We start from the raw sequence: 14,149 nt of genomic DNA, 5'->3' as shown, positions 1-14,149 counted from the left end.
AATAAAAACTTGTATTATTGACGCTAATATGAGTTAAACTGATATTAACTCAACGATTCTTTACTATTTTTGGCAAATTTTTGGTTATTTTTTGTTGTTTTCATTATTTTTACGTGTGTTAAAACTGACCAGCCTGATTATTTTCGACTTTTTAAGAATTAAAACATGTTAATATTGATCCTAATATCAGTTAAACTAAATAAACCCATGGTTCTTTACTATATTTGGCCTTTTAAGATTGGATTTTTGGTCATTTTTAGTTGTTTTGAGTCTTTGTCCTTGTGTTAAAACCTACCATCCTGATTATTTTTGTCTTTTTAATAAATAAACGTGTCACTATTGATCCTAATATTATTTAAACTTGATTTAGTTTAAATACATATGACATCAATTAACTTCAACCACATTTTTTCCTGTTAAATCGCTCTTTCTGCAGGTGTTTTTCTGGCCGGCCCTGAACGCACCAGCCTCACCTGTGTGACCGTCACCTGACCGACCGGAAGCGCACCTTTCCTGCGTCGCTGCTTTGCGCTAACTGTCCCTGCTCGGCTCCGGTAGCGTCGCCCTGAAGGCCACATTCGGTGTTTTTACATATTTAGATTTTATTTTATTTTTTTAAACGTTTAATTTCCGATCACGGAGGACCGGAGCACCGAGCCCCGGTCAGAAAAGCCCCGGCTCCGGTCCCCCTCCAGCCCGCTAACCGCCCCTCTGTTGTCGGCTGGAGCATCACACCCCTCCGGCCTGCCTGCCGCCGCCTCCCCTCGGCTCACCTCCTCCGGAGCGGCCGCCGGCTCCGGGAACAGCTCCTCGCCGTCCTCCAGCTCGTGGAAGTCGGTTCCGTCCGGCGGAGGGTCCCTGACGGTGTCCGCCATGTTCCGGTGCTTCGGAGGCCGATGGAGGCTAAACAGCGAGCTAACGGAGCCGCCGACCGAGAGGCGGGGAGCGGAGAGGAGGAGGAGGCCGGTCAGGAGGTCCGTCCAGCTCCGTCATGTGACCCACCGGGACCGGAGGAGGAGGTCTCACTCTGATGAGGATTCCTGCTACCGTTACCCACAATCCTCTGCTCCCACACAATAACAACACACTTTAATACAATCTGTGATAAACACACAAGAAATGGAGGATTTCTGTGAATTTATAGTATCATGAGCAGTATTTTAAATAATTTATAGTATTTTGATTAATGTAAAATATTTAAATTAATGTACAATATGAAATATTTAATGTAAAACACTGTCAATAAAATGCACCATATATAGTTTTCATGTAGATTTTCATGTAATAGTTATTTTTGTCTCTTTTTTCGGCAATATTTAATTTTCTATGTGTAATATTTCACTTTAATGTAAAACACTGTCAATAGAATGTGCAATATCTCGTTTTAATGTAGTTTTTATGTGCACTATTTAACTTCATGTACAAATTGTCCATATAATGAGCAATATTTAATTTTCATCTAATATTTTAGATGCAATATTACATTTTTATGTGTAATATTTAAATTTTGTCTAATTTTTGTGCAATATTAAATTTTTATGTGCAATAGATTAGATTAGATAGATCTTTATTGTCACTGTGACAGAAAACAATGAAAATCGGTTTAGTACTCTCCGAATAGCAGCATAAAAAATAAACGATATAACACACCCTAAAATATATACAACATAAGAGCAAATATACAATATTTAGTTTTCATGTTGTTTATGTGCAATATTAAATTTTTATGTGTAATATTTTAATTATACATGTGCAATATTTAGTTTTCATCTAATTTTCATGTGCAATATTCAATTTTTATGTGTAATATTTCACTTTAATGTGAAACACTGTCAATGTGCAATATTTTGTTTTCATGCAGTTTTATGTAAAATATTTTAATTATGCACGTGTAATTTTTAGTTTTCATATTTTTTAACATGCCATATTCCACTTTAATGTACAGCATTGCCAATGTAATGTGTAATATTTCGTTTTAAGCTAACTTTTTATATGCAATATTTTAACTACATGTACAATATTTTAATTAATGTGCATTATCAAAATTTAATGTACAACACTGTCAGTATAATGTGAAATATTACATTTTCATCTAATCTTTGCATGCAATATTGTATTTTTATGTGTAGTATTTAAATAAATTTCCTTCTCATAAAACAGTTTTGATATGAGCCGTATTTTGTATTCATCTCATTTTTCAGACATAATATTATATTATAATATATTTATTGTAATTACATATGCAATATTTGGTTTTCATGTAATTTTCATGTGCAATATAAATTATCTATGTGCAATATTTTAATTACATGTTTAGTATTTCCTTTTTGTCTCATATTTTATGTGCAATATTTAATTTTTATGTGCAATATTTCCTTTTCAGATGCAATGTTTTAATTACATGTGCCATATTTAACTTTGATGTACAGCATGTCTGATGTAATGTGAATTATTTTGCTTTCATCTCATTTTTTATGTACAATAATTCAGTTGTATGCACAATATTCTAATTACATGTGTAATATTTAGTTTTCATCTCATTGTTTATTTGCAATATTAACATTTTTGTGCAATATTTTAATTCCATGCACAGTATTTCACTTTTTCATAAAATATTTTCAGTATAATGTGAGTTTTTTTTTTTATTCCAATTTTTTTCAGGTGCAATATTTTAATTCCATGTGTCATATTTCACTTCCATGTAAAAAACTCTCAATGTAATGTGCATTTTTTATGTTCATTATTTAATTTTTATGTGAACTATTTTAATTACAATACTCCACTTTCTCATAACACGTTTTCAATATATTGAGCCATATTTTGTTTTCCAGCATCATGTCTTACTGTATTTCCTCTCTTGTTTATGCCATTTCAGGCCAAAAGAAACCTCTGTCAAATAAAAAATATATATATAAATCTAACTTTCTGGCTTGTTTTATGAATAATCGTGAACTTAACTGTGTATCGTTGTTATAAATTGTTCATTAAAGTTATTTTGAAAAAAGATTTACCTACGATATGTGTGTCCCGGAATTTCTGCACCGCTGCAGCGTTTCAGCCGGACCGTGTTGAGGGACGTACCATTAGTTCCGTGTTGTTACCGGGCGGTAACCGTGAGTTTAACGGCAGCTAATTGAAAGGGATTTTTTAGGATCTGAGGGACTCAGTCGGTGTTTAGCCAACCGGTTAGCCGCTAAGCTAACTAGCTAGTCGCTAAGCTAACAGCCCGACTTTAAAATCAGACGAAGAAGAGTTTTTGTAGTTTCGGTTTTGTAGTCCTATTAGCATGGATGCTAGCGGGGAAACAGCTACTGTAGCTTCAGAGGAAGAAGAGGGACAACATCAAGTCCAAGTCCTGACCCAGGAGGAGGCTCTGGACCAGAAAGTGAACCAGGACCTAGACCAGAGCCTAGACCAGAAGCTGGACCTAGACCAGGACCTGGAACAGAACCTGGAGCAGAGTCTGGACCTGGAGCACAGCCTGGAGCAGAGCCTGAACCAGAACATGGACCAGGACCTGGACCAGAACCTAGACCATAGCCCGGAGCAGTGCTTGGACCAGAACCTGGACTTAGAACAGGACCTGGACCAGAGCCTGGAGCAGAGCCTGAACCAGAACATGGACCAGGACCTGGAACAGAACCTGGAGCAGAGCCTGGAGCAGTGCCTGGAGCAGTGCCTGGACCAGGACCTGGACCTAGAACAGGACCTGGACCAGAGCCTGGAGCGGTGCCTGGACCAGGACCTGGACCTAGACCAGAGCGTGGAGCAGGTCCTGGAGCAGAGCCTGAACCAGCACATGGACCAGGACCTGGACCAGAACCTAGACCAGGACCTGGACCAGAAGCTGGACCAGGACGTGGACCTGGACTTTGATCTGGACCTGGATCTGGATGACTTGACGCTGGAAGGTAAAATAATCCTGAACAGGTGCAGCTGCTGCTCGAAAACTGCCACATTTCTGTTTTTCACAAAGAAAATAAAGATTTTAAACGTCTTAAGCAGCTTTTTAACCTTTTTCTGCTGATCTAGTCCAGATTTAACGGATCTAACTGTCCTGGTTTTGATCTGGACCGGCTTTAATGTGGAAAAATCACTACATTTCTGTATTTTTACTGATGAAATAAAGTTTTTTTTTATTCTACTTAAACAGCTAATTAAGACTCTCCCTGTTAATAAAATAGGGAGATCACTCTAAGTTTGGTTCTAAGTGGTTTTGATGGGGAAAAAACTGTGAAATTAACTTTTCTTGCATTTCCAGTGATAAAATAAACACTTCAAACAGCTTTAAACTCTCTAGAGCTTCTCTGGAAGGACTCATACCAGATCTGACAGGTCTAGGAGAAGCGCTTTCTAATTCAAACTTGAGTTAATACGGACTTGACATGTAAAAAACAGGTTTTACAGATAAAATAAAGCTTTTACAAATCTGAAATTATGCTTTAAACAGTCCAAGTGTGAACTAGATGGACTTGAGAAGTTTAAGTCTTGTGGTTTTTGGTCTCTAGCTGTAGTTTCTTATTGTTGATGTGGAGAAAAGGCAAGAAGGTTGTCATGTTTTCTTTATTAATATAACAAAGATTTACACGTTTAAACCTATTTCGAAATGTTCTTTACTTTCTCCAGATGAGTTTAGTCCACATTTGACCAGTTCAAGTCAGCTTGTTCTTGATCTAAACCTGGTGTTGATGTCAAAAAACGCAGGAAAATGATAACATTTTTGAATTTGAAAAGGTTTTACAAATCTGACATGGCATCTAAAACGCTCTTTTAATCTAGTTTTGTGGTTTTTGAACAAGACCCGACCTTGTGCCACTTTGAAAAGCAAAAAAATTTTTTTTAAATAATAGTTTTACCAATCGACAGCGCATCTGAAACAGTCTTTAGACGCCGTCTGTTAACGTAGTCCAGATCTGATGAGTCCCACTCCCAAGAAAGTCTAAAACCAGTCCAGAAACACTTCTAGAAAGCCCCAGAGCACGATACTGCCACCACCATGCTGGATGGTAGGTTTGGTGTTGGGGTTGAAAAAAGTCAAAGACCAGCCTAAGACAATCTGAAACCAGTCCTCAAAAAGTCTAAAACCAGGACCAAAATCAAACCTAAACCAGACTAAAACAATGTTGACAACCAGTCAGACTACAATCTGAAACCAGTCCTGATCCAGGACCAGATCCAGAGTAACATAAATCCTAAACTAACTTTAAATCACATCCAAAACCAGGAGAACCAAGACTGAAACCAAACATAATCCAGTCCCAAGAAAGTCCAGAACCAGTTCAACATACAGCATGATACTGCCACCACCATGCTTGATTGTTGGTTTGGTGTTCTTGGGGTTAAAAAAAAAGCCTAAAACTCACCCAAGACAGTCTGAAACCAGTCCTAAAAGGTCTAAAACCAGGACCTAAATCAACCATGAACCAGTCAAAAAAAACGTAAGAAAAACAAAACAAAAAAACAATACAAATTGGGACCAAAACCAAACCTAAACTTCTCCTACAAAAGTACAGGACCAACCCAAGACAGTCTGAAACCAGGTCCCAAACCAGCCCAGAACCAAGACTGAAACCAAACATAAACCAGTCCCAAGAAAGTCCAGAACCAGTCCAACATCCAGTCTGACACCAGTCCAGAAGCACTTCTAGGAAGCCCCAGAGCATGATACTGCCATCACCATGCTTGATGGTAGGTTTGGTGTTCTGACGAGTCTAAATATTTTTGATCTAGACCTGGTCTCATGTGGTCTTGATGAAATGTCACACGTTTAAAACTATTTTTTAAACTGTTTAGCTTCTCTGGAGGAATCTAGACCTGATCTAGATGCGAAAAAGCAGAAATATCACCTTTTTGCAGTCTTTAAGGTGTCCCTGTTAACCTAGTCCACATTTAAATGGTCTAGGGTTAGTAGGGCTAGTAGGGCAAGGGTTAATAGGGTTTGTAAGGTTAGTAGGGTTGGGGTTCATAGGGTTAGTAGGGAAAGGGTTAGTCGGGTTAGGGTTAGTAGGGTTAGGGTTAGTTTGTTCTAAACCTGGTCTCATGTGGACTGAATTTCAACAATTTTGACCAATGTTATTCCACCCAATGCTGTTTCCAGACCTGCTCCAGAGGGTCCAGGAGGTCCAGACCGACTGCACCACGACGGAGTCCGGCGTCTCTACGGATCCCGACTGGGAGAGTCACCTGGTGGCCACGTTGGACTACAGCTCGGCCCTGAAGGAGCAGTTTGACCAGCTGAAGAAGAAGCAGGATGAGGAGGAGATGGAGCATGAAAAACACAAACAGGGGCTTGAGAAGAGGAAGGAGGAGGCGACCAGACAGCACCAGGTGAGACGAGAAGGCAATTAGAGCTGGGAACTAAAGTTGAACTCCACCAGTAAAGACCATGTTTGTGTTGGGCGTCTTGAGTTTCCAGTGACTCCTAGAACTCTTTCATAGATTTATTAAAGGTCTGCTGGGTCAAAAATATACAAACAGAAATGTTAATATTTGGTTACATTTGTCCATTTGCACCTCAGTTTGGTTCTTCTGGTTTCAATCTTCTGGTTTATCTTCGACTCCTCTGGACATTATATCTGTCGTCAAGCATGGAGGTGGCAGTATCATTATACTATCAACTGAACTGACTGACCAGAATTGGTGCCGTTCAACTAAATTTGTCGTCTTTCTATCTCAGACTTGTTTCTTCAGGTTCTTGATGGGTTTAAGTCAGGACTTTGGGGAGACCAGTCTAGAACCTTCATTCCAGTCTGATGGAACCATTTCTTTACCACGTCTGATGTGTGTTTGGGCTCATTGTCTTGTTGAAACATCCAACTGTGTCCAAGATCAACCTTCTGCTGATGGTTTTAGGTTTTCCTGAAGAACATGGAGGTGATCCTTCTTCTTCATTATTCCATTTACTTTGTGGAAAGCTACAGTTCCACAGAGCATGATACTGCCACCTCCATGCTTGATGGTAGGTTTGGTGTTCTTGGGGTTAAAGGCCTCACCTTCTGTCCTCCAAACACGTTTCTGCTCAGTTTTTGTTCCATCTGACCTCAGAACTTTTCTTTCTCCATGTGATCAGCAGCAAACTTTGGTGGATCCTTCAGACAACATTTCTAGAGAAAGAACTTCCTTCTTCGCGGCGGCCTCTGATTACGGTTTATAACTGCATGTACAGATTATAACTGTCTGAGTGTGTTTTCAGGTTCTACTGGAAAAACTGGACTCTCTGAGGGTGAAACTGCAGCTCAACAACTCGAAGGCCACCAGGAAGAACTTCTTAAGCAAGAAGCAGGAGATGATGACGGAGAAGAACCGAGCCAAGCAGGAGAAGAACAAGTAAGAAATAGAAAAGACAGAAAAGTCAAGGTTTAGGACCGTTTCAACACCTAAACAAAGACACATTAATATAATATGTTGGTCCAGTATCTGTTATGGAGGTCTAGTTACTGATTTATCTCTTCAATCAGTGTTCCAGAGTTCCAGAAATGCTCCTTAAAAAGAGCGTTTTTTTTTTTTTTTTTACTGTGACGTGGAGTAGACTGTTAAAAACCTTTAAGAAACAACAAACTTTAAAAACAGGAAGACGGTGACAGAAATGCGATGAACTCACCGGCTCTCCGTCCTCCGATTGGTCGGTCAGGTTGGCCAAGGAGCTGGAGGAGAGCGACAGGAAGCTGGCGGAGCTGACGGAGGAGCAGAGCGAGGAGCAGCAACGGTGGCGGCAGGAGCTGGAGGAGCTGAGGAAGGAGATGGAGCGGACCAGTAAAGAGGCGCAGGAGGCTCAGCTGCAGGCGCTGCAGGACGAGATCACAGCTGTGGAAACGCAACGCGACGTGGCCATGACTCGCATCGAGGCCTGGACCAGGGAGGTAGAGGAACAAACATTTAATATCCCATTTATCGAGCAACAGGAAGCAAGAGGAACGATTAGAGGAGTCAAAACCTGATTCAGTTTAACCTTTTAGAGTCTTAGCAGTGTTGTGTTTTTATCTTTGCTCCTCTCAAGATGCTAAAATAACAAGAAAAATAATTTGAAAGGACAGAAATGAAACAAAAAGAAGCGAAAACGACACAAGAATTATGCAAAATGAATACAAAAGATGCTACAAAGACTTAAAGAGACTATTGTCATTGCTCAGAAGTACAACGAAATTTGTCAATGACAAAAAGACACAAAACTGACACAAAATATGCTAAAATGACACAAAAAGACAACATTGACACAAAAGTTGCTAAAATGACAAGAAAAATAACCTAAAAAGACAGAAAAGACACTAAATGATGCTAAAACGACACAAGAATTATACAAAACTGACACCAAAGACGCTAAACAATGTGGTCTGCTTGCCAACATGAACTGTACTACAGCTAACGTACTACAGCTAAGGTACTACAGCTAACGTACTACAGCTAAGGTACTACAGCTAACGTACTACAGCTAAGGTACTACAGCTAAGGTACTACAGCTAACGTACTACAGCTAACATACTACAGCTAAGGTACTACAGCTAATGTACTACAGCTAACGTACTACAGCTAAGGTACTACAGCTAACGTACTACGGCTAACGTACTACGGCTAACGTACTACGGCTAACGTACTACAACTAACGTACTACAGCTAACGTACTACAGCTAACGTACTACAGCTAACATATTACAACTAACGTACTACAGCTAATATACTACAGCTAACATACTACAGCTAACGTACTACAGCTAATATACTAAAACTAACGTACTACAGATAACATACTACAGCTAACGTACTACAGCTAATATACTACAACTAACGTATTACAGCTAACGTACTACAGCTAACGTACTACAGCTAACATACTACAATTAACATACTACGGCTAACGTACTACAGCTAACGTACTACAGCTAATATACTACAGCTAAGGTACTACAGCTAACATACTACAACTAACATACTACAGCTAATAAACAGCTAACGTACTACAGCTAACGTACTACAGCTAACGTACTACAGCTAACATACTACAACTAACGTACTACAGCTAACATACTACAACTAACGTACTACAGCTAACGTACTACAGCTAACGTACTACAGCTAATATACTACAGCTAAGGTACTACAACTAACGTACTACAGCTAACATACTACAACTAACGTACTACAGCTAACGTACTACAGCTAACGTACTACAGCTAATATACTACAGCTAAGGTACTACAGCTAACGTACTACAGCTAATACACTACAGCTAACGTACTACAGCTAACGTACTACAGCTAACATACTACAGCTAACATACTACAGCTAACGTACTACAGCTAACATACTACAACTAACGTACTACAGCTAATATACTACAGCTAACGTACTACAATTAACGTACTACAGCTAACGTACTACAGCTAACATATTACAACTAACGTACTACAGCTAATATACTACAGCTAACATACTACAGCTAACGTACTACAGCTAATATACTAAAACTAACGTACTACAGATAACATACTACAGCTAACGTACTACAGCTAATATACTACAACTAACGTATTACAGCTAACGTACTACAGCTAACGTACTACAGCTAACATACTACAATTAACATACTACGGCTAACGTACTACAGCTAACGTACTACAGCTAATATACTACAGCTAAGGTACTACAGCTAACATACTACAACTAACATACTACAGCTAATAAACAGCTAACGTACTACAGCTAACATACTACAGCTAACGTACTACAGCTAACATACTACAACTAACGTACTACAGCTAACATACTACAACTAACGTACTACAGCTAACGTACTACAGCTAACGTACTACAGCTAATATACTACAGCTAAGGTACTACAACTAACGTACTACAGCTAACATACTACAACTAACGTACTACAGCTAACGTACTACAGCTAACGTACTACAGCTAATATACTACAGCTAAGGTACTACAGCTAACGTACTACAGCTAATACACTACAGCTAACGTACTACAGCTAACGTACTACAGCTAACATACTACAGCTAACATACTACAGCTAACGTACTACAGCTAACATACTACAACTAACGTACTACAGCTAATATACTACAGCTAACGTACTACAATTAACGTACTACAGCTAACGTACTACAGCTAACATACTACAATTAACGTACTACAGCTAACGTACTACAGCTAATATACTACAGCTAATATACTACAGCTAAGGTACTACAGCTAACATACTACAACTAACGTACTACAGCTAACATACTACAGTAACGTACTACAGCTAACGTACTACAGCTAATATACTACAGCTAAGTTACTACAGCTAAGTTACTACAGCTAACGTACTACAGCTAATACACTACAGCTAACGTACTACAGCTAACATACTACAGCTAACGTACTACAACTAACGTACTACAGGTAATGTACTACAGCTAAGTTACTACAGCTAACATACTACAGCTAAGGTACTACAGCTAACGTACTACAGCTAATATACTACAGCTAAGTTACTACAGCTAACGTACTACAGCTAATACACTACAGCTAACGTACTACAGCTAACATACTACAGCTAACGTACTACAACTAACGTACTACAGCTAATATACTACAGCTAAGGTACTACAATTAACGTACTACAACTAACGTACAGCTAATATACTACAGCTAAGGTACTACAGCTAACATACTACAACTAACGTACTACAGCTAACATACTACAGCTAACGTACTACAGCTAATGTACAATATACTTCCTGACTTGCATCTTTGTCTTTTGTCTTATTATCTTCTTCTTCTTATTATTATTATTATTATTATTATTATTATTATTAATAATTATTTTTACCATCTTTCTGCTGTTTAATGGTGTCATTTTGGTGATTTTCTTTTCCAAGACAACACACATTTCAAACCACCGGCAGGTTTTGGTGGTTAAACAACAAACCTATAAGCCTGTGAACCCGTTGATCTGGCACTAAATCCGTCCTGTCCTAGGTGGGCCAGTACCTGAACACTCTCAGGGTGGAGTTTCCTCAGCAGTACTCCCATGAACGACCCAAGTGGGAGAAGAAGGAGGGTTTGGTCCGGAGGAACCAGGCCGAGCTGCAGAGTCGCTTCCAGGAGGTCCTGCAGCAGCTGCAGCAGGGCCGAGAGCTGGAGTCCCTCCCCAGGATCAACGTACCGACGCTGCCTCAGGTCCCAATGGTAAGAAAACACCAGCCGGCTGGTTAGCATGAGGGGGTTTATTTACAAAAGCTGCTGGTCCTGATGCAGAGCAAAGTTTATTAATGCTCCACTGCTAATACCTGCTAGCTTCCTGCTGTTGGCTCTGTAGATGGTGTGATTGCAGCTGATTGAAACAGGTTAGAATACTAAACAAGGAGGCGCTATCACAGCCATTCATCAGTCTTTGTGTCCCCTCTATTGGTACATCAACTTTACAGCAACAAGATCTATGTGACAGGTCAAAACATGACAGGTTGTCCACTAATTACAAGCTAGCTGCAGCAGTTTTCAGCAAATCACACTATCAATTTCTCCAGGAATAGCACATTCTAGCTATTATTTTTCTGTACGTTCTGTACATAGAAACTTATCTTCAGCTTCTGAATTCTTCTGCTTGTTGTGGAAGTTCAGCGAGGTCGAGAGAGAATTAGGAGCCAGACACAGAGAGACACGCTGGAGACTCGGACGACTTAGGTTGAGGGGAAGATTTACTGATATCAGGAGAAGTGACACCGACAGAGCAGCAGTGCATGCAAGCAATGCCAGCATCGGTTCTGAGAATTCTCTCTGACCTTCAGGTATAAAGGAGGTCTTCGGTGTACGACGTCCTACAGCTAACGCATTTCGTCGGAACTGGCTACAGGCGGGTCCTTGGTTTATGATGTACTCCGCTTCGTCATTACGTTGGAACTGGTTTCGTGGAACTAGTTGGCCAGCAGAGCGTACAAATACGTCGTCATGCGGCGCTATCAGATGGCTTTGTTTCCATTCTATGGTGGTACACCACCTTGGATTGTGCTACATTCACTAACTTTTTGCCCTTCATTATGGCTCCCAGCATAAGTCGGACTCTTCTGATGGAGTTCCGACTTACGGCGAAAATCAACTTACGTCGGGCCGTAGGAACTCCCACGTAATTCAGGGTCCCCCTGTATATTGTAGTTGGGGGAGACTCCAGATTTAGACTACAGATCAATATGGAGACAACTCGTCTGCTTAGTCTCGTCAGAACAGACAGAAGCTTGGTGCAACCCCAAATTTGCCCCCCCAGTGCACCTGTAAGCAAGCTGCAAAAACTTTCAGCAGTCACACTTGCAATTTCTCCAGGAATTGCCAGTTCTCGTTAATATAATACAATTCTTGCGTAGGTATTTTTTTGGTACACAATCCCCAGCCTCTCAATTCTTCAACTGACAGTACTTTCTTCAATATTTAATGTGTAAAAACCTGCAATGTATTGTCCTGCTCACTAACTAAAAATACCACAATTGCAGCCAAAAATCTTAATGCACACGTACTTTTTCTTCACCAAAATGCAAAGTCTTCATGTTCTATTATAGACAGTGATTATAGCTCAGCTGCAATCGCACTAGCAGTTTCTGCAGGAATTGCTCATTAGAGGTATTATGAGTCTAAACTTTTTAACTTATGCTTGTAGAGACTTGGAACAATCACACTGGTAATCTCTCCAAGAACTGCCGATTCTACGTACTATTACTCTTCTTCTGTAGGCTTTTCGGCAATGACAAAGCATGACAAAGCATAACTTGCGCTTACAAATAGAAATGTTCACCTCAGCAAGTTTGGCAAGAATCGCACTTGCAATCTCTCCAAGAATTACCCATTGGAGGTGTTACTAATTTTCTGGACGCTTTTTGGCGCATCATAACAAAGCATAACTAACAAATGCAGATAGAGACTTGCCACAACCGCATTTGCAATCGCTCCAAGAATTGCCTTTTGTAGTTACTATTCTTGTTCCACACATTATTCGATGCATAATAAACAAACAATACACCTACCATTTCTTGCTCCGCAGCAATCACACTTGCAGTTTTTCCAAGAATTGCCGGTTCCAGTTGCACTAACTTCCCATCTTTGCCCCACAGGCCGACCTGAGGTTCAACCAGGTGATGCAGGCTGTGGTTCGTCCACAGTTCATGGTTCCGCCTCCTCCAATCCAGATGAAACCATCCAACCCACGACCGAGACACCCCCAGTACTTCTACCTGCAGCGCCACGGTCTCCCTCACCCCCACCACCCCCACTTCCATCCCGACTTCCCCTACGACCTCCCACCGCCCCTTCACTTTCCCCCCTCTGTCCCCCGACCACAGCACCAGCCTCCACGTCAGTTCCAGCCCCACATCCGAGCCCCGGTGAGGGTGACTCCGCCTCCCAGTCTGTCCCCGTCCCCCCCAGTTCAACCAGTCCACCCTGTCACCCCTTCCCCGCCTCCTCCGGCTGCACCTGGTACTGTTCCTGCTGCTGCCCCGTCGGCCCCCGCTGGCAAACTCGACAAGGTCCTGGAGAAGCTCGGCGCCCGGTACCCACAATGCAACAGGGCTCAGCTGACGTCGCTGCTCCAGCAGGTGAAGACCTCTCGTGGTACTTTGGCCGGCATGTCCATGGAGGAGGTGATCGAGCAGGTCGGCTACAAGCTGGTCCAGAGCGAGAGGTCAGCGCCGGGCCCCATCAGCCGGCCGATGCCCCCGGGGCCCATCCAGAGACCGAATGTTCCTCAGCAGAGACCCGGGCCGCCGGTACCACCAGGAGTTCAAGCCGCCGGGCCCCGTAAACTCTGCCTGATGTGCCAGAACCACGTGGACCCGGAGAACCGCCACCCACTGAGCTGCTCCCATACCATCCACAGAGACTGCATCCAGATGTGGCTCAAGTCCAGCAAGAACAACTCCTGTCCGTTCTGTCCGGCCAAGTGACGGAGGAACCAGGAAGGGAAACCTCGGGCTCAGCGCCTTTCCAAATCATTTGTTAGAGTTCTATTCTAAAATATCCAATGCTGGATGCCTTTAAGATTGATTTTTGGATGTAGAAGGGATCGTCACACTTAGTGCCTGCTGCTATCTTTCTTTACGTTTACACTGAATCTGAGTAACTGTAATCAGCAAGCCTACAATAAAGTTCTTTAAAATTAAACATAAAA

The 14,149-nt window shown here is 41.3% G+C and overlaps 2 protein-coding genes across 2 annotated transcripts in view; one reads left to right on the top strand and one right to left on the bottom strand.

The window, feature by feature from the left end:
- Positions 1–1,006, bottom strand: part of snx2 (sorting nexin 2) — a 37,758-nt gene extending 36,752 nt beyond the window's left edge. The window contains exon 1 of the mRNA XM_055011554.1: positions 774–1,006. Within this exon, the coding sequence (XP_054867529.1) occupies positions 774–875 (102 nt within the window). The 5' untranslated portion in view covers positions 876–1,006. The remainder of the gene's footprint in view (positions 1–773) is intronic.
- Positions 1,007–3,085: 2,079 nt separating this feature from the next.
- Positions 3,086–14,149, top strand: rnf214 (ring finger protein 214). Its single transcript, XM_023285661.3, has 6 exons — positions 3,086–3,911; positions 6,098–6,327; positions 7,193–7,326; positions 7,631–7,859; positions 10,975–11,184; positions 13,095–14,149. Exons 1-6 carry the CDS (start codon positions 3,287–3,289, stop codon positions 13,923–13,925), a joined length of 2,259 nt encoding a protein of 752 aa, XP_023141429.1. The 5' UTR covers positions 3,086–3,286; the 3' UTR covers positions 13,926–14,149.

This window comes from Amphiprion ocellaris, chromosome 6, assembly GCF_022539595.1.
Source record: "Amphiprion ocellaris isolate individual 3 ecotype Okinawa chromosome 6, ASM2253959v1, whole genome shotgun sequence".
Classification (NCBI taxonomy): Eukaryota; Metazoa; Chordata; class Actinopteri; family Pomacentridae; genus Amphiprion; species Amphiprion ocellaris.
This window is presented reverse-complemented; position numbering and strand designations above follow the sequence as displayed.

Coding starts and splice junctions, on each gene's coding strand:
- rnf214 (XM_023285661.3), top strand. CDS start 3,287: ATGGATGCTAGCGGGGAAACAGCTACTGTAGCTTCAGAGGAAGAAGAG. Junction 3,912..6,097: donor GGATGACTTGACGCTGGAAG/GTAAAATAATCC, acceptor TGCTGTTTCCAG/ACCTGCTCCAGAGGGTCCAG. Junction 7,860..10,974: donor TCGAGGCCTGGACCAGGGAG/GTAGAGGAACAA, acceptor GTCCTGTCCTAG/GTGGGCCAGTACCTGAACAC.